Source organism: Bombyx mandarina, chromosome 12 (genome assembly GCF_030267445.1).
Source record: "Bombyx mandarina strain Sakado chromosome 12, ASM3026744v2".
NCBI lineage: Eukaryota > Metazoa > Arthropoda > Insecta > Lepidoptera > Bombycidae > Bombyx > Bombyx mandarina.
Window position 1 is genome coordinate 1,375,550 of NC_143219.1, and position 22,041 is coordinate 1,397,590.

A 22,041-nucleotide genomic window follows, 5' to 3' on the forward strand; every position below is an offset into this window, starting at 1 on the left:
TTAAAATTTATTTTCTATTTTTTAGTTGGATTTCTATAAAAGCGTATTTTGTTAGTTTTTTAAACTATTATTTATTTTTCATTTTTTAGTTGAATTAAAAAAATTTTTTTAATTTTTTTTAAATATTGAATTGTCATCGGTCCTTAATAAGTATACCAAATTTCGAGTTAATCGGACGTTTTGAAGGGGGTCAAAATCATGTTCAAAGATTCCGTTACATACTAACATACATGCGTCTGAAGCTAATAAAACCGTATTAAATTGTAAAGGATTCTGGTGTCCCGAAGAACCACTTAAAGCCAAGCTTACACACCAGTTTATGAACAATATGCAAGCAGCACTATGAAAATATATTAAGCAATGTTCTGTAGTGATGCGAAAAACATTTAGAATATCTAAACAAAATCTTACCGTGCGTCCCTAGGTTAAAACAAACGTCATCACTAAGCAAATCTATTTTTTTCCATAATTTTAAATGATTAATGATAATTTTCTCTTTTTAATCGTTATTATTCCGAAGTCACTTGAAAACAGGAAAATTTTAAAGAAAAAATATACGAGTCGCTTAATACGGAATTTAAAGCAGTCACATCCGTTTGCGACTGTTATTTTGTTCGGCACACAATTTCAAGTTTTACACATTCCTTCTAAATTTTAATTTACGAAATATTAAATTTGGTGGAAACAACAATTTTTTTTCCGTCACATCGCCCTCGTCAAGTTGTGGTTGCTCGGTGTTATTTGTCGAGTTTTTGGTCAGATATTCGTTTACAATGATGGCCTTGTGCGAAGGCATATTATCGTAAGTCTTTTGTAAGACGCCATCTAGGCGGGCTCCGGATAGCCTGCCGACTGAGAGGGCGAGAGGGCTGGTGGTCGTGGCGCCGACGACCGCCGGTCCGCCGTCCCGTGGGGGAGGGTGATGGGAGGAATGTGCACCGCACTAAACGCTCGACTTTGACATACCCCGCCCGCCATCCTCAGTGGAGGATGGGAGTCCGGTGATGTTTTTGTTTATAATGAAATTCGCAATACACTCTAGAATGACAAATATAACTAAAATCAGCACTGTGTTTAATCTAAATAACAGACGCATCTGAAACTGCGAACCAAAATGGAAAACAGCTGTGCCCATCTAACAAAAACAAAAAAAAATGTGATAGGAACCATAAACAAATTATCCGTTCCCGAAACTTTTTTGCCTGACTCTAACTCTAACACTCATGTAATTTATAATGGCAATAGCAAACACAAATTTTAACGCTGATAACTCTGATTCTCCCGCTAAGCAATCATACTTTACCGGTGATAGAACCTCTTGTGATGAGTCCGCACGGGTAGGTACCACCACCCTGCCTATTTCTGCCGTGAAGCAGTAATGCGCTTCGGTTTGAAGGGTGGGGCAGCCGTTGTAATTATACTGAGACCTTAGAACTTATATCTCAGGGTGGGTGGCGGCATTTACGTTATAGATGTCTACGGGCTCCGGTAACCACTTAACACCAGGAGGGTCGTGAGCTCGTCCACCCATCTAAGCAATAAAAAAAATAAAAAGATCCAAAGTCTGTAGGAGACGGTAGCGGCGTTATCTTTCTAATGTCTATTCTTTTCAGTAACTACTTAAAGCCTGGTGGGCCGTGAGATATTTAGTAACTAGAGCAATAAAATTAAATGAAATTAATTACCTAGACAGAACTAACGAGTTTTTGTAAAAAAAACCGACAAATCTAGATTCTAATATTTTCGAAATTCAAATGTTTGTTTTTTTATTTTATTTTTCATAATTACTACCATTAGAAATAATTACCTACTAATGTCGCCTCGAATATAACGACAGATCGTAAACACTGACATTTGCCTTTGCGAAGTTTATTTTACTTTTTTGCATTTTGCACTAATTGGATTTTGCAACAAAGTCAGTCACTTAGTTTTAAAACAGTCTGCAAATATTAAAATCCTAACAGCTACCATTCGACTATATCTATCACTAATCATAACGTTTTGAAAGACTATTTGGTTTAGGCGACATTTTAGCAACCTTACAGGAGGGACGTCGTCGTGGCCTTAAAGATAAGACGTCCGGTGTATTCGTATCTAGCGATGCAACGGTGTTCGAATCCCGCAGGCGGTTACCAATTTACTCTAATGAAATACGTACTTAACAAATGTTCACGATTGACTTCCACGGTGAAGGAATAACATCGTGTAATCAAAATCAAACCCGCAAAATTATAATTTGCGTAATTACTGGTGGTAGGACCTCTTGTGAGTCCGCACGGGTAGATACCACCACCCCGCCTATTTGTGCCGTGAAGCAGTAATGCGTTTCGGTTTGAAGGGTGGGGAAGCCGTTGTAACTACACTGAGGCCTTAGAACTTATATCTCAAGGTGTGTGGCACATTTACGTTGTAGATGTCTATGGTTTCCAGTAACCACTTAACACCAGGTGGGCTGTGAGCTCATCCGCACGGGTATATACCACCGCCCCGCCTATTTGGGCCGTGAAGCAGTAATGCGTTTCGGTTTGAAGGGTGGGGCAGCCGTTGTAACTATACTGAGGCCTTAGAACTTATATCTCAAGGTGTGTGGCACATTTACGTTGTAGATGTCTATGGTTTCCAGTAACCACTTAACACCAGGTGGGCTGTGAGCTCATCCGCACATCTAGGCAATAAAAAAAAGAGACATTTGAAGTTTAAAATTTTGAATATCATAACTAAAAAAAACCTCTTCAGCTATTTCAATGGAATTAAGTTAATTGAAGTTCAATTAAAGACATCGAACTGTTGATGATAATGCTAAATAAAACGCACCATTAATTATAAAGATAAATGTCGCGTCTTAAGCGAAATGGCGCTTAAATCAAATAGCCTTCCTTTCATCCCTCAATACGATATGTCACTAAAAAAAATTTGCATACTTCGTTAACTTTGCCCACTGACAATTAATATTTTTTGATTTAATATTGTTTTTCTGTTTTAGTATGATAATAATATATAAAACAGGATGTTACAAAACTACCCGTAGAGCCGAAATGAGGTTAAATGGGGCCTTATAACGTGTCCATTCGCGATATTTAAGAACCGTAATAACACTGTTTAACGTACCCCAAGAAAATTCAAAAAAAAGATTATTATTTTCACTGATGTGCAAACCCTATTTCAGTAAAATTTAAGACTAAACTACGCAGAATGTACCTAAATTTCTACCTAATCCGCGGAACGACAAAAAATTTAAAATACCTAGCCTAAACGAACACTTACTTTTTCATAATCTATATATTAATACGTGAAGCAAAAACTTTGTACCCCTTTTTACGAAAATTGCACGGACGGAGGAGTATGAAATTTCCCACACTTATAGAGAATATAGAGAAGGAGTGCACAATGCTAATATTTTTTTAAAAATAATGCATAAAAGTTACATTAAATCAATAAAGAAAACATTGCACACACTACCATGTATTTGACGCACACACGCATGCATACTATTTGTTTATTGTCAAACTTTTCTTATTGCATAAAGTCTATGGTCAAATTGAGAATAGATTAAATATTGTTTGTCTTTGTTAATATTTGTCTAAAGTGTAGTCTTGGTGAAATCTCGAAGTAGAATACAATAGAATCATAATAATGTACAAACTTATGATTTCAATTATTGTAATTATAGTCGAATTTCGACTACCAAGGGACCACCAGTAAATGTCAAATTTACAAAAACAGCCCAAAGTGTCCTCCGCCTTGCTCAGCATACAACCTCGCTCTGGTCGGGATATTTTTTGAAGCCAGTACTTGAGTATAATGACATCCTCGTACTTTGAGGTAGCAAACATTTATACCTATAAAAAAATAGACAAACTATTAATGTAGACAATTATTAGGTAAAAAAGGGACGTAAGCCTTTCTGTTAAATAATCTGGTTCCCTGACAGCTTACTAGGGTTGACAACATTTTTGAATTTGATAAATAATCATATTTTTTACGGGGTATTTTGTAACACCCGTCAGTCACTCTAACTCTTTAACACTCTTTAATTAATTACACACAACATTGCTTAATTAGATTTGATTGTCTTATAATTTGCTTTACTTGAGTGGACGAGATCACGGCCCACGTGGTGCTAAGTGGATACCTGAGCCCATACACATCTACAACATAAATTCCCGCCACCCACCTCGAGACGTGAGTTCTAAGGTCTCAGTTAACGGTTACCCGTCTTTTTTTTTATTGCCCTTGTAGGCAGACGAGCATACGACCCACCTGATGGTGAGTGGTTACCGTCGCCCATGGACTTCAGCAATGCCAGGGGCAGAGCCAAGCCGCTGCCTACCGCGCAAACCGAAACGCATTACGGTTTCACGGCAGAAATAGGCAGGGTGGTGATACCTACTCGTGCGGACTCACAAGACGTCCTACCGCCAGTAATTACGCAAATTATAATTTTGGGCTTCGAGCCTTTGGTCAACTTTTAGATCGTTGAGGATGGAAGTGTTTGTATGGAAAGCCGTCCAAGGGATGCAATACATGCGCCGTCAGCACTCAAAAGCGCTATGCGTCATCTTTCAGACTATTTTAAGATTCAGGTCTTAGCGCCGTACAAAAATGTATTTAATTATAATAATTGAGTATTTATAGAACCTAACAACTAAGTAACAACGGTGTCGCAAGAACCCGATTGTTATCCCGAAAAATTATCTAATTTAACGTAACACACGTGTCTTTACAATAGGAAGTATGCTCATTCACATTGTCATTTAACATATTATTATATTTAACGGAATATATTATGTTAAATTTCATAGGTTTTTTTCATGTACGTAACGTGTGACGTTAGAATAAAATGTCCGGTAATTTTTAGGAGTAACAAAAATTCCATCACAATAATAAACCCGTTTCCTAGAATTACACGTAAACCAGTTCATTGACCTTGTGTTATGATATTTTTTGTGGGAATGAATTAATGTGACTACCCATTTTTTTATGTATATCGTATCTTTCTAATTTAATACCTTTAGTTTTCAAATTAATGAACGGTCATAAAATTCTGATCGCCATGATTCTTTTTCTTTTCGTTAATTGCTAGGGTTTTTGTTGGCTCTGTGACTTGTGTTGTTTTTTTTCCCCTATCTATTCGCTGGTAGCCTAGGGGTGCTATTTCAGCTACGTACGAACGGTAGGTGAGTTCACGGGTTCAACCTGAGAGAATTAAAACACTAGCTCTAGCAAGAGCAGTGCTTCGTAGAATATACCACGCGGTCGGAATCGCGACCCACTGAGACTCAAAAATACAACGGCTGTCTCAATCTGTTTGAAGGGTGGGGCAGCCGTTGTAACTATACTGAGACCTTAGAACTTATATCTCAAGGTGGGTGGCGCATTTACGTCGTAGATGTCTATGGGCTCCAGTAACCACTTAACACCAGGTGGGCTGTGAGCTCGTCCATCCATCTAAGCAATAAAAATAAATAAAACAAATGTTAACTTAACGTTAAAAGGGTGGTTGGTGGGCTTGCCCAAAACAAGCAGTTGAGAACCTTTACGCGCGTTTGATGTGCGACTTTTTAATAATTAATATCGTTTAAATAATGCATTTTATTAAATTTCAATGTATTTACATCATTCTGTCTTAGCAACATATTAAGTACAGAACTCTGTTATCCGTTTTCAAAGTCACTTGATAAAAAATTTTTGTTTGTACTTTCGCGTTTAATTAAAAGTAAATGTTACAGTTCAATCGCCACATTAAAATTATCCATCAACTACATTTTTTTTTTCATTGACATTTTAGGATGACGCACATACGGCCCACCTGATGGAAAGTGGTCGCTAAATGAATGCTGATGGTAAGCGGTTACCGTCGCTCATGGACGTCAGCAATAATAATTAACCGGTGGTAGGACCTAGTCCGACTGGCTGGCGACCACCCTCCAACTAGAGTCCGCCGCCAAATAGCCTAGCTGTGTTCCGGCGTGTGGGTTGGAGAGCCAGTTCTATCCCTTCCCTTTCCCCTTCCTTGTTGGGATTGAGTCTTGGTGACGCCTGGAACTTGCGGAGCAGACGTGCGTGCGAACTCACGGGGCGTGATTGTTTGACGGGGGTATAGGGAGACCCAGTGAAACGGTACCCGCTGCCGCCCGCCGGTCAGTAGGGGACCTGAACCCGGGTGTCTCTACTAAACTCCGCCCCGGGAAGCTGTCCCGCCAACCGGTGTAAAATCCTGTCGTGTGGTCGTCGTGCCGGAGTCGGAGACCGGAGTGGATCCCGGCGATCGCACGCAGAGTGGACTGGGGGCCCTTCCATGGCCTGCGTCAGTCTCTCACGCAACCCGTGGTCGAGCACGTACTATGTTCCGCGCTTCATTCAGGTGTTGCCTCGATTTCACCTCCAACATCCTACCTCTTCTAATCCTCCTCTCCAAAAATTAACAATCATGAAGACGAAAAAAAAAAAAGAAAAGGGTTTCACAGGCGGTCCCCCATTCCATATTTAATGTGGATTTCAGCAATGTCAGGGGCCTACATAGCAACCTTGACGCCGTACACCACCACCTTGAGACGGCGCAGCCTGCCCTGCTTTTTTTAACGGAGACGCAGATATCTGCTCCGGATGATACCTCATACCTTGAATACCCCGGCTACGTATTGGAGCACAACTTCCTGCGTAAAGCCGGGGTGTGCGTATTCGTCCGGGCTGATGTCTGTTGTCGCCGTCTTCGGGGCCTCGAACAACGGGACCTGTCCCTCTTGTGGCTGCGCGTAGATCACGGGGGCCGTAGCCGAATCTACGCGTGCCTGTACAGGTCCCACAGCAGTGATGCAGGTTCAGCTCTGTTTGAGCATGTGCAAGAGGGGACTAACCGCGTGCTTGAGCAGTACCCATCTGCGGAGGTGGTGGTTCTTGGAGACTTTAACGCTCACCACCAAGAGTAGTTGGGGTCCAGAACCACTGACCTCCCGGGTCGGACTGCCTACGATTTCGCCTTGGCCTACGGCTTCTCCCAGCTGGTGACACAGCCCACCCGTGTCCCAGATATCGAGGGGCACGAGCCTTCTTTGTTGGACCTTCTGCTGACCACAGATCCGGCCGGATACAGTGTGGAGGTCGACGCTCCGCTTGGATCGTCTGATCACTGCCTTATTCGTGCTGCCGTACCACTCTCTCGTCCTGATCGTCGAACGACGACCAGGTATCGAAGAGTTTGGCGGTATATGTCAGCAGATTGGGATGGATTGCGTGAATTTTACGCATCCTACCCATGGGGGCGGTTCTGCTTTTCCTCTGCTGATCCTGACGTCTGTGCGGACCGTCTTAAAGACGTGGTGCTCCAGGGGATGGAATTGTTTATTCCCTCCTCTGAAGTGCCCGTTGGGGGTCGCAGCAGACCCTGGTATAACAATGCCAGCAGGGATGCTGCACACCTCAAGCGGTCCGCATACGTGGCATGGGATAATGCCAGGAGACGTCGGGATCTTAACATCTCAGGGGAAAGGCGGAAATATAACGCCGCTTCCAGGTCCTACAAGAAGGTAATTGCCAAGGCGAAGTCGGAGCACGTCGCTAGAGTTGGCGAGCGATTGAAGAGCTATCCCTCCGGGAGCCGTGCTTTTTGGTCGCTCGCCAAAGCTGCAGAAGGAAACTTCTGCAGGTCTAGTCTCCCACCACTGCGCAAGTCCGATGACAATCTGGCCCACAGCGCGAAAGAGAAGGCTGACCTTCTGGTCAAACTCTTCGCCTCGAACTCGACTGTGGACGACGGGGGTGCCACACCACCGAACATCCCCCGGTGTGATAGCTCCCTGCCGGATATCTGCTTCACACAGTGTGCAGTCAGGCGGGAGCTCTGACTCCTGGACGTCCATAAGTCGAGTGGGCCAGACGGCATCCCCGCAGTGGTTTTGAAAACGTGCGCCCCTGAGCTGACACCTGCGCTAACGCGTTTGTATCGCCTCTCTTATTGCACTAACAGGGTTCCGTCTTCATGGAAGACCGCCCACGTCCACCCTATCCCCAAGAAGGGTGACCGGTCGGACCCATCGAGCTACAGGCCTATCGCGATAACTTCCTTGCTTTCCAAGGTGATGGAGCGAATTATAAATACGCAACTCCTGAAGTATCTTGAAGATCGCCAGCTGATCAGTGACCGACAGTACGGTTTCCGTCACGGTCGCTCAGCTGGCGATCTTCTTGTATACCTTACTCACAGGTGGGCTGAAGCCTTGGAGAGCAAGGGCGAGACTCTTGCTGTGAGCCTTGATATCGCGAAGGCCTTCGACAGGGTCTGGCATAGGGCACTTCTATCGAAGTTACCATCTTACGGAATCCCCGAGGGTCTCTGCAAGTGGATCGCTAGCTTTTTGGATGGGCGGAGCATCACGGTCGTTGTAGACGGTGACTGTTCTGATACCATGACCATTAACGCTGGCGTTCCACAAGGTTCGGTGCTCTCCCCCACGCTTTTCATCCTGTATATCAATAACATGCTGTCTATTGATGGCATGCATTGCTATGCAGATGATAGCACGGGGGATGCGCGATATATCGGCCATCAGAGTCTCTCTCGGAGCGTGTTGCAAGAGAGACGATCAAAACTTGTGTCTGAAGTGGAGAACTCTCTGGGGCGAGTCTCCGAATGGGGTGAATTGAACTTGGTTCAATTCAACCCGATAAAGACACAAGTTTGCGCGTTCACTGCGAAGAAGGACCCCTTTGTCATGGCGCCGCAATTCCAAGGAGTATCCCTGCAACCTTCCGAGAGTATCGGGATACTTGGGGTCGACATTTCGAGCGATGTCCAGTTTCGGAGTCATTTGGAAGGCAAAGCCAAGTTGGCGTCCAAAATGCTGGGAGTCATCAACAGAGCGAAGCGGTACTTCACGCCTGGACAAAGACTTTTGCCTTATAAAGCACAAGTCCGGCCTCGCGTGGAGTACTGCTCCCATCTCTGGGCCGGGGCTCCCAAATACCAGCTTCTTCCATTTGACTCCATACAGAGGAGGGCCGTTCGGATTGTCGATAATCCCATTCTCTCGGATCGTTAGGAGCCTCTGGGTCTGCGGAGGGACTTCGGTTCCCTCTGTATTTTGTACCGTATGTTTCATGGGGAGTGCTCTGAGGAATTGTTCGAGATGATACCAGCATCTCGTTTTTACCATCGCACCGCCCGCCACCGGAGTAGAGTTCATCCATACTACCTGGAGCCACTGCGGTCATCCACAGTGCGTTTCCAGAGATCTTTTTTGCCACGTACCATCCGGCTATGGAATGAGCTCCCCTCCACGGTGTTTCCCGAGCGCTATGACATGTCCTTCTTCAAACGAGGCTTATGGAGAGTATTAAGCGGTAGGCAGCGGCTTGGCTCTGCCCCTGGCATTGCTGAAGTCCATGGGCGACGGTAACCACTCACCATCAGGTGGGCCGTATGCCCGTCTGCCTACAAAGGCAATAAAAATAATAATAATAATAATAATAATGTTTTTATTGCAAGTAACCATGACTCATATAAATTGTTAATAAGACTTAGACCTATGTTAGTAATTATATTTACATCACAATGAATTACTGTCGTAACATCCCATGGGAGATGGCACCACAGCGACCCATGTATACACAGTCCAGCCTGCTTGCGATCATGCTCAGGATACTGTTGGAGCTGGCTCTCACTCTGCTTACCAGAGATGCACACCTCTTACGCATGGTAGCGTAAAAACAATCTATGTGCGCGTCTGAAAACATCCCTGATGCGCTACAAAAGCGGGGCAGCACCACCAGCACCCTAAACGCGTTATTATATTGAACACAATGCCAGGGGCAAACCCAAGTCGCTGCCTACCTTGAACCTTGAATTGTTCCGTTTAACAAAACGCCTAAAATCGACTTAAAATACAATTATATATGCTAATGTTATAGTTGTAGAACTCGCAGAACTTGTCCAAACTAGTTTCCAGTTAGTTTTAATTGCCGAATTTATTGTTTTGTGCTGTTGGTTTATCAAATAAACAAATAAATAGTAGTAAATAGTCATATTAGTCTCTACTAATATATAATATTATAAAGAGGAAAGATTTGTTTGTTTGTTTGTATTGAATAGGCTCCGAAACTACTGAACCGATTTGAAAAATTCTTTCACTGTTTGGAAGCTACACTATTCCCGAGTGACATAAGGTATAATCTTTAAAAAAAAAAAATAGGGATCCTTACTAAAACTCCAATAATGTAACCCAAGGTGTAAAGAAATTACCTAAAATATTATTTACATCGCGTACCCTGCGAAAACTATTGATGATAGAATAAAATAATGTACTACGACTTATCGTTGAAATTTTTGTTAAAGACCCGAGCGTAGCCGGAGCGGGCCGCTAGTAGTAAATAAATAGTAGTAGAACAACAAGTACTCACAGCGGTTATAACGTCAATGGTTGTGATAATGTCGTCTTGTGACCCAGCACTGGACTCGTCCCACACCCAGCTGCGAAGGGTCCTGTACCCAATCGTGCCGTTCTCTGGGTGCCACGAGATATTCACGTGACGTCTATGCTCCTGGTAACGGTAAGGACCTGAAATGTTGATATATTCAGCCCCTACTGTTTATCTTTGTGGTTACTGGAGCCCGTAGACATCTACAACGTAAATGCGCCACCCACCTTGAGATGTAAGTTCTAAGGTCTCAGTATGGTTACAACGGTTGCCCCGCCCTTCAAACCGCAACGCATTACTGCTTCACGGCAGAAATAGGCAGGGCGGTGGTACCTACCCGTGCGGACTCACAAGAGGTCCTACCACCAGTAATTACGCAAATTATAATTTTTGCGGGTTTGATTTTTATTACACGATGGAAGTCGATCCTTCACCGCGGAAGTCAATCGTGAACATTTGTCAAGTGCGTATTTCATTAGAAAAATTGGTACCCGCCTGCGGGATTCGAACACCGGTGCATCGCTATATACGAATGAACCGGACGTCTTATCCATTAGGCCATTACGATTTATTTTGTATATAACATATACTTAGTCTAGACATAAATACTGTTACAATTAAAAATAAATAAAATATTACATTTAAATTTGGAATCTGTCATTTTTATATGATTGCTCATTGAGTTTTCTCATTTTGGCGCCAATACATTGTACAATATTTTGCGATATTAAAATGGAGTGGGGTGATAAAGAGAACCAAATCGCTGTGATTGCATTACACAAAGTAGGTATGGAGTCAAATACAATTTTTAAAACTTTCCATACGCTTGGTATTAGTAAAATGTTTGTGTACCGGGTTATTAATAGGTGCAATGAGACCTCCTCTGTTTGTGACAGAAAAAGATCTGGCCGTCCACGTAGTGTTCGTACGAAAAATGTGGTCAAAGCAGTAAGGGAAAGAATTCGAAGAAATCCTGCCCGAAAGCAAAAGATTTTATCTCGGGAGATGAATATAGAAGATAGCACCTAGAACCATGTCGCGTATTGTAAAAGATGACTTAGGACTTGCAGCCTATAAGAGACGTACTGGTCAATTCTTAACTGATAATTTAAAAGAGAATAGGGTGGTAAAATCGAAACAACTACTGAAGCGGTACGCAAAGGGAGGTCATAGAAAATTTTTGTTTACGGATGAGAAAATTTTTACAATTAAGCAACATTTTAACAAACAAAATGACCGTATTTATGCACAAAGCTCTAAGGAAGCTTCCCAATTAGTCGACAGAGTGCAACGTGGGCACTATCCGACTTCAGTGATGGTTTGGTGGGGTATTAGTTATGAAGGAGTGATTGGGCCATACTTTTGTGAAAAAGTTATCAAAACATCGGCACAAGTGTATCAAGATACCATTCTTGAGAAGGTAGTGAAGCCCCTTAACAACACCATGTTCAATAATCAAGAATGGTCCTTCCAGCAAGACTCGGCGCCAGGTAATAAAGCTCGGTCTACGCAGTCTTGGTTGGAAACGAACGTTTCGGACTTCATCAGAGCTGAAGATTGGCCGTCGTCTAGCCCCGATCTTAATCCGCTGGATTATGATTTATGGTCAGTTTTAGAGAGTACGGCTTGCTCTAAGCGCCATGATAATTTGGAGTCCCTAAAACAATCCGTACGATTGGCAGTGAAAAATTTTCCCATGGAAAGAGTGCGTGCTTCTATTGATAACTGGCCTCAACGTTTAAAGGACTGTATTGCAGCCAATGGAGACCACTTCGAATAAGCTTTTTATACTTTAAATTGTTTTATATTTATGTATTAAACTAACACACTGTAAAAGTAATAAATGTTATTTGACATAGTTTTTTTTTTGTTTTCCTTTGTAACAGTATTTATGGCCAGACTAAGTACGTTTATATTTAAGCGTATAAGAGTATGTGTGTCTGTTTCTGGTAGCCATAACACAGGGAATCCTAATTTGGTACCGGATGACCGTGCGTGATTTGTTCCCAGTTATTTATCATTTTATATTATTCTTTCTTACATTTAATACAATAAACAAGTGATAGAAAATCGTACCTATTTCTTCAAAATTTGGTTTTTCCTCCGGGAATCGCTCAGGGTTGGTCCAGTTGAACATGTATATATCGAAGAATATGGGCACGTCCGGTTCTAGCCACCTCATGAACGACCTAGAGTCAGGTATCAGCGCCAGTTGCTGTAACAAATAGGAGTATCCATGTTATTGGGTGAGGGTCTTCAAAATTATTCAATCCGAGCAAAAACAAATTTTAATCGGAACACTCTATTTAATACATACATATTTATTTATTTCTTAGATGGGTCGACGATCTCACAGCTCACCTGATGTTAAGTGGTTACTGTTACTGGAGCCCATAGACATCTACAACGCAAATGCGCCACCCACCTTGAGATATAAGTTCTAAGGTCTCAGTATAGTTACAACGGCTACCCCACCCTTCAAACCGAAACGCATTACTGCTTCACGGCAGAAATAGGCCGGGTGGTTGTACCTACCCGTACGGACTCGCAAAAGGTCCTACCACCAGTAAAAATTAACCCAATTACCTTAACCTGCAAAGTTCCTGACAAAAAAAATTTTTTTTAATAATCCGATTGGCTATCCTAAAGTTCCTGTATTAAACAATTTATATTTAAGAATTCATTTTCGAAGCTCATTTAAATAGCTTTAAATAGGCTTAATCCTTAGTTAAATGTATTTACTTCAATCATTTAAGAAAAGTTACAGCGAAGCTTAAGAAAACTTCTCGGTGATCTGGGGGGTACTTGTAAAATTCCAAGGAATTATTGTATACTAGTGATCTCTCAGTAGTCGGAATTCGACTATAATTAATTGAAATTATAATTTTGAACATTATTATGGCTCTATGATCAAACACTATTAAACTTCTGTAATCACAGATTTCGCCAAGACTACATTATAGACAAATTATATTAAATATAAACAACATTAGCATATTCTCAATTTGACCACAGACTTTAAGCAATAACAAAAGTTTATATATGTGTGTGTGTCAAATACAAGGTGGTGTGTGTAATGTTTATTTATAATGATATAACGTATTACTATATACCTACGTACATTTTTTTTTTTAATATTAGCATTTTGCACTCCTTTTCTATATAATCTATACTCCTCGTATTTCCCATACTTCCGCGCAATTTTCGTAAAAAGGGGTACAAAGTTTTAGCTTCACGTATTAATTATTGGAACGAAGTTCCTTACGGCAGGCTTGGAGGAGATAGGGATTTTGCTGCGCGACCGAACTGAAAAAAATGTGATAGTAAAACCGTAAGAAAAAGTCCGTGGAATAAGGCCTTGTTTTCCGCACAGCGATATTTCACCACGCGATTTTTTTCTCGTAATTTGTTTTTTTTTTTTTTATGGAAATTCGTTCCTATCCGGTGTCCCACGACACCACACATCTTTTTTGTATATTCTCTGATTACTCATATCTATTTTTTTGTTAAATGTATGTAGCATTTTTTCATTTGTATTGATGCTATTAGAACTTCTTTGTAACATCTTGGCTGTTAATAGATGTAAAAAAAATGTCGATGATTAGTCAATCGACATAGGGTAAAATGAACGACTCTTGATGTTAGTGATCGTGTCAAAAATGAGAGAAAGACATTTTTAAATCGTTTGTTAGAACTTATAGTAAAGTTCTTAATTAAAAATTTGAATGTTCAATTAGAAAATTCCAACACAAGCCTAATGCTAATGCCTAGGAACGAGTTATTAATTGTTTGTACGGCTAACCAGTTTAGGTTCATATCTAGTATTTTACGAATATATGTCACGTTTTCTATATAAGGTAAGGTGCTTGTTTTTAAGTACACACTCTTGGTACTTGTTTCAAACTTGTTCGCTCCTAGTTCACGCTGTGTTTGTTTATCACTAAGTGTATGAAATAAAAAATCGTGGGTTTCTCAAAAACCAAATCACTTTAATAAACCTTTTCCCGCCTAATTATTCATCGTTTTTTTGTTTGTTGTCTTTCGAACCGTTATATAATGATGCTGCGTCATACATACATACACGCGACCGTAGATTTGCTATTTACATATACCTAAAGCGCTAGTGAAACAACCGTGTCATAGACATTAAAATCGATTTAAAAAAAAAACAAAAATAACGAATTAAAATAAATTATGTATGTCGTTTTTATGTTGTAAAATTATGGATGCAAACTTACAAACATATCTGTCTGAATAACAATATAAATTGTATAATACAATTGATCGTTAATTTTTTTTGTGTCATAAATAGCGTGACGATCATTTTTATATTATGTAAACTAAAGTTTTTTCAGGTTGTTTTAAATACTAAATATAGTCGAATTTTTTTTATTGTTTGTAGAGCATACTGTAAACCTGCACAAATATCTTTCTCCATATATAAAAATGAATTGCTGTTCGTTAGTCTCGCTAAAACTCGAGAACGGCTGGACCGATTTGGCTAATTTTGGTCTTGAATTATTTGTGGAAGTCCAGAGAAGGTTTAAAAGGTATATAAATATGAAAATGCTCAGAATTAAATAATCCTTTGATGTGTACATTGAGGCACTACGAAGTCTGCCGGGTCAGCTAGTATTACAATACAAATATTTTTATTTCTCCCGCGAAACAGTATAAACAGCATTCCGGTGTGAAGTTTGAGACCGCCGATCGTGACTTACACCTTGTCTCAAAGTGAGTGGGGGTATACAGGTTGCCATGTTTATGGCCTTCGGTGACCACTGAACGTCAGGCGGGTAGTGAGCTTGTTCGATAACAATTCAATAACGAAAATCTTCATAAGACCACCTTCTTGAGCATTCGGTAATTAATTATCTACTGCATTTACGTATTGCAATAATAAATATTATATAAATTAATGTTAAATACTTATAGTTTTATTGTTTTACAGACAATAGACACCAGACTAATTATATTTATTTAATGTCAAACGCTGCTATGCCAATGATAATGGCGGCTGGGGTAGGCTAGGAGATTTTTTTTTCACTCTATCATCTCTTTATTACTTTACCATCGTATGATGTAGGAATTACAGTGATTTTTTTTCCTAGCTATGCTGATAGCTTTGAGAGGCTATTTCAGCTTCGCCTTGACGTGCAGGTGTGCTCATAGGGGCTCAAACCGAGAGTCTTGCTAACACTGGCCCAATCAAGAGCAGTGCTTCGCAGAATCTACCACCGGATTCGGAAACGCGACCCACTGAGAAGATCCGGTGACAAAACTCAGTGGGCTGTGTCTGCGGGTTAACTTACTCGTCGAGCTATTCGTCGCAAGCGACGGGTTCGGCGAGGACGGTGTGACAGTGATGCATTTATAGTATCAGCATGTGTCATACTATATAGTAATTGTCCATCTAAATTCACCTTCAAACCAAAACGCATTACTGCTTCACGGCAGAAGTAGGCAAGCTGGTGGTATCTACCCGAGCGGAATCACAAGAGGTCCTACCACCAGTAATTACGAAAATTATAATTTTGCGAGTTTTTGATTTTTATTACACGATGTTATTCATTCACCGCGAAATTCAATCGTGAAAATTTGTTGAGTACGTATTTCATTAGAAAAATTGGTACCCGCCTGCGGGATTCGAGCACCGTTGCATCGCTAGATACGAATGCACCGGGCATCTTAAAGTATCCTTTAGGCCACGACGACTACAGTTCCGTATAAAATCCTTTCAGTCTGCGGACTGTCCGATAACTGGCCAAAAAATGCTACACGCGTTTGCCCCATAGTACTACGCTAGATCAGAAATGAAAATGAGCACAAATTGAGGAGCCTGGTCTTCCTTCAACCTATTGGTCTTCATCACATGATCACGCGCAGAAAGAGGAGGCAACTTCAATGACTTCTTAGGCTTTTTTGTTGTTTGAGAGACCTCATTATTGATCCCATAACATTCAATCAGTTTGTCGAATCACTGCGTAAGAAGAACTATGTATGGCCGAACCACAAAAGCACCACAAATAATTAAACGCGAAACAAATTTGTATTCATTGAATTAACAAAAATATGTTTGCGTAGTTGAAGTCGTAATATTACACAATAATATCCTAGAAGCACACATTAACAATTTTACAGCTGCAAAAATTAACATAAAAATGTTTAATTAAATTGAAATAAAAAGAATTATAATAAAAACTGTAACATACTGTAACAACTCTAACAACAAAAGGTCAATTAAGAAGCATAAATAAATAAATGTGTAGTAATGATCGCATCATTTGTTTTGATTTTGAACAACAATAATCGAATCTTTTCAAGATTTGGCCTCCTCTAGATACTACTTCATGGTGGATGCCTTACATTCGATAGTATTTTCGTGTATTGTGGGAACAATTAAAAAAAAACACGTGTGGCACTCGGGGACTGCCGCGGTAAAGCCATTGCATAGCATTTTTTATCAACTTATGCATTTATAATTAGACAATAATAATTTAATATTAAAACAATAATAAAGTAAGACCACGCTATATTTATAAGCATTAACAGGTGTTGATCCCGAGCTACATGGTAGGCGGAGTGGGGGTGTTATTTTCGTTACGGAATTTCTGGATTCGGTCGCCGCATTCAAAGCCCGCAATAAAAGCTATGCAATAGCTTAAAAGCATTCACAGCTTAATATAGCTTTTGTAATTATTATAGGTAATAAATACGTTATAATTTAGTTGGTTGACGTGTTGCAGAGCTGAAACTGAAACACTTCCTTGAAAAGTCATTTTGAAGACGGCCAACATAAATCATCTGAAATCATCATAAATATTACACTGAAATCGATGATCCTTAACTCCATTTTCGGTACCGACGAGTTAGTTGACGTACGATAAAAATAATTGACACGCTATTTCCCGCCAAAAAATTTATCGGAGTTTCGAAATTTACTGTGAGTGGCCCGTGGCGCGCAATTTTTTTTTCTACCTATTCCTTGGTAGCCTAAGAGTATATTCCAGTTACGCCCGGACGGGTAGGTGAACTCACGGGCTCAACCTGAGAGAATTTGCTAACACTAGCCCTAGCAAGGTTAGTGCTGCGCAGAATCTATCATCATAACGGAATGCGACCTACTGAGAAGATCGCACGCGACATGGATATTCGTTCCAACAACGCAAGTTATTTTACCTTTTTTGGTTAGGAGGAAATCGCCGGACTTCCGCCCTCCACTGGGGATGGAGGGCGGGGCATGTCAGAGTCGAACTGACTAAAACCTCCTGTCGCTCAACAACCAACGTCCAAACCTCGCATGAGACAGAACTCATGAAAAGGCAAAGGGGGGAAAGTGAAGCGTTTAGCGCGGAGCACATCTCTCCCTTCGCCCTCCCCCAAGTTATTTTACCTAGAATTACTGTAATTATTATTAGGCAAAACATATGTTAGTTGATATACGAATAATTATGTACATTTCAACTATTATATTTTTTGCATGGTTTCTTCCTATATAAATATCTATTAAGTATGAGTTTTCATTGGATAACAAAAAAAATATTTGTGCTAAAATTATTGCGGATCAATTTGCAGAATTTTCGGCAGTATAAAGTTTTTGTTGGTCATAAAAAAAACAACACTTCCTCGTATAATAATAATTAATTCTAATTGTTTTTAATTATCATAACATGTTTTAATAAAGATAACAAAACAACAATAGTATGACGAAATAGAAAAACCAAAAAAATTAAAACATTGACACGTTGCAAATTTACTATGAAATACATATAAAAAAATTCTTTAGTCGACAGTACTTGCTAAGGCAAGTTTAATAAGCCCAAATTTTAAGGTTTTGTTACAGCAATACAAGATTCTCGATACTCACCCTCTGAAGTCCAGAGATCAGTTTCATGATACCGCGTAATCAGTAAATTAGTTCTAGCTAAAAACTGAATTTCTTATTTATTTAAAAATAGAAAAAAAAAAACATACAACGGCTTATGTAATTAATTCGATTCGGCAATTAATTCAAAATCATGTATTTCAATTTGTCACTGGACTTGATTGTTTAAAGGTCAAAGTAAAATGTACTACCGGTTTCAAGAACAGCCAGTTCGGAGATGAACCGGCCAAATGGATCCAGCGGACATCTCTTATAAATATCCCCTAAACACCCCACAATTTATAAAAGCCAGTTAATACGTTACGTTATTAGATAAGGCCAGTCTTAGTCGAGGTCTGGAACTAGTCGGAAAAATACGAAGGAACGAAAACAATCTAAATAAAAACCTATCTATGTAATAATACGTGAAGCAAAACTTTTGTACCCCTTTTTACGAAAATTGCGCGGACGGAGGAGTATGAAATTTCCCACACTTATAAAGAATATAGAGAAAATAGGTACATTAAATCAATAAAAGGAACATGACACACACTACTACACATGTATTTGACACACACACACACGCTATACTCTTCGTTATAGAGTACTCTTTTAAAGTCTGTGTCAAATCGAGAAATTAATATTGTTTGTTTTTAATTTTATTTGTCTATAGTGTAGTGTCTTGGCGAAATCTGTGATTATAGAAGTATATATAATATTCTTTGAGAAAAGAACCATAATAATGTTCAAATTTAAAATTTCAATTAATTATACTCGATTTTCGACTACCGGGGGACCACAAGTAATTATAATTTGCACCGTAATAACGTATTGTTATCTGTAATTGGAACGAAGTTCCTTACGGCAGGCTTGGAGGGGATAGGGATTTTGCTGCGCTACCGAACTGAAAAAAATGTGATAGTAAAACCGTAAGAAAAAATCCGTGGAAAAAAGTGCGTGGAATAAAACCGTTAAATGAGACGTGCGCAGGCGCGACAGTCGTATACACAGCGAGTAGTGTATAATACCTTTCTCTTTCTCCCTCTTTCTTTTCGTTCTCTCATCCCTTCTTTTTCTATTTTGTAATTATTTATATTTCTATGTAATTTTATGTTGTTAAACAAAAATAAAGAGACATATTTTGTTATTTTAATTGATAATTTGACTTACGATTTTATTTTTATTTTACGTAATTTATTATTTCCTAAAATACTGAATTTCCTAAATACTTTCCTGTACTTAAATAATAACTAATCAGCAAAATTTAAGAGAAAAATCAAGAAAACCAACATAAAATTGAGCACGATTTTTTTTTTGCAAATTGTGTCGATTCTACATTAGCCGAAGGAACTTCGTTCCTACCTGGTGTCCCACGACACCACATTTATATTTTTTATTGATTAGTAAATGATATATCTGGGGACAATCAGATAGAAATTCTGTATTTTATAAAGATTGTGTTCCACCTTTCAAAGCGTTAAGTGGTTACCGGAGCCCATAGACAACTACAACGTAAATGCCGCCACCCACCTTTAGATATGTGTTCTAAGGTTTCACTTTTAATGTACAACGGCTGCCCTGCCCTTCAAACCGAAACGCGTTACTGCTTCACGGCATAAATAGGCAGGGTGGTGGTACCTACCCGTGCGGACTTACACGACGTCCTACCACCATTCGACTTGGCCGACATAACAAGTTCAAATACTGTCGTTAATGCTCTGCAGGTATTAAGCTATTGCATAGCTTTTATCGCGGGCTTTAAGTGCGGCGACCAAATCAAGAAATTCTGTAACGAAAATAAAACCTTGTTTGCATTATGAAAAGTCATCTCTCTCTCGCGCGCTCTAGCTTATGAGTGTGAAGGGGACAGTTGATTAAAAATACTATGCAATAGCTTTGCCGCGGCAGTCCCCGAAGCGCCACACGTGTTTTTTTTATATTCCTGTACTTAGGTATGTACCTACGGCATACCGGAATCAAGAGTTGCAACAAATTTAGCGCCGGTGAAGAAAAATACTGCTCCATCTACCTCGACCGATACCTCAAACATTTGTTTATATTCATTACATTGATTGCTATTTAAAATAGGCTACATTAACTACCCAGAAGAAGCCGCAGTTGCTAACGTATCATGTTTCAGTGTATTCATTCAACTACGGCTCAAGGAACACGCATATTAATTATTGATTCGTACTTTTGACCGAAATTGATTGGGTAAATTTGTTAATCATAGATTAATAAATATGTACTTACAATTGATTGGTTCAATGGTTATTGGAAGTTTATTGAACCTATTGATTTTCTTTATGGACCTAATAATATATGCGTCATTTATTCGACGCCATTGATTAGTTTGATTTCCGGTCATCGTTCTAACAGTAAATTAACCCTCAGACAGCCCGCTGAGTTTCTCGCCGGATCTCCTCAGTGGGTCGCGTTTCCGATCCGGTGGTAGATTCTGCGAAACACGGCTCTTGCTAGGGTTCGTCAACGTCGTCAGGTTTGAGCCCCGTGAGTTCACCTACCAGTTAAGGTTACGCTGAAATAGCCTCTCAAGGCTATCAGCTTAGGTATGAAAAAAAAAAGTTTGATTTGTAGATCTATTTATGTAACGAAATCTTTTAACGCAATTTATATCAACTTAAAAGCGTTTGATTAATAATAAAAAATAGCACAGACAGACAACAATAAGGGTCACACGTGATCAATTCCATTCAATCGATTTTTTTTTTTGAACTAGCCCGGCAATTGGTAATTCGATAAGCTATTATCTGTTGAGTAATTATTACATTGTTCATATGTTATTATTACATTGTTGATTCCGAGATCCGTTCACGAAAACACAAGGGTTAAAGTTTAAACAAACACAGCATTACAATTAATTCTGTTTTGATTGTACGAACAGTATTTTGATAAAATTTAATGCAAATGACTTTAGATATTGTATTAAACTGAGAAGAAATTTACTTAGAGGTATTGCATTGACATTTTTAATGTATTAGATGGGACATTGGATGGAATGTTGGTTGCTAGAGCAGGATATGTTAAGTGCTAATTGTGCTAAGTGCCCATTAGGGAGATATCACAGCGCTATTTCTACCACCGGCCTCTACACATTGGGTGGAAGCCTCAATAATAAAGAGACGCATGGCTAAAGTATTGTATTAGCAGTAGTATAGTCCGTAGCTTGTGGGAATGAGTCCTGTACAAACTATGATTAGCATAGAATACCTTGGCAGCGAAGTATATTTCGTTAAAACTATTGATTATTGGTCTTTAGGTCATAAATGATGGTAGCATTATAAGCCATGTGTTTCTAGTTTATGTGTTTCTATTTAAAGAATACGATTGCATTCTATCTTTTAGCTCACATACGTCTACTGTCATGCCGTCGAAGTTTTGAAGTCGTCGTGGCCTAAAGGATAAGACGTCCGGTGCATTTGTATCCAGCGATGCAACGGTGTACGAAACCCGCAAGCGGGTACCACTTTTTCTAATGAAATACGTACTTGACGAATGTTCATGTTCATGTTCACGGTGAAGGAATAACATCGCGTAATAAAAATCAAACCCGCAAAAATTATAATTTGCGTAATTACTGGTTACTCTTGTGAGTCTCTTGTGGTAGGTACCACCACCCCGTCTATTTCTGCCGTGAAACAGTAATGCGTTTCGGTTTGAAGGGTGGGGCAGCCGTTGTAACTATACTGAGACCTTAGAACTTGTATCTCAAGATGAGTGGCGCATTTACAATGTAGATGTCT

General features: G+C 39.8%; 1 protein-coding gene across 1 annotated transcript in view; it reads right to left on the bottom strand.

The window, feature by feature from the left end:
* The window catches only part of SCRB4 (scavenger receptor class B member 4), a 69,460-nt gene that overhangs the window by 9,743 nt on the left and 37,676 nt on the right, over positions 1–22,041 (bottom strand). The window contains exons 3-4 of the mRNA XM_028174980.2: positions 12,490–12,628; positions 10,396–10,553 (exon numbers count right to left, since the gene is read on the bottom strand). Coding sequence (XP_028030781.2) covers positions 10,396–10,553; positions 12,490–12,628 — 297 coding nt within the window. The remainder of the gene's footprint in view (positions 1–10,395; positions 10,554–12,489; positions 12,629–22,041) is intronic.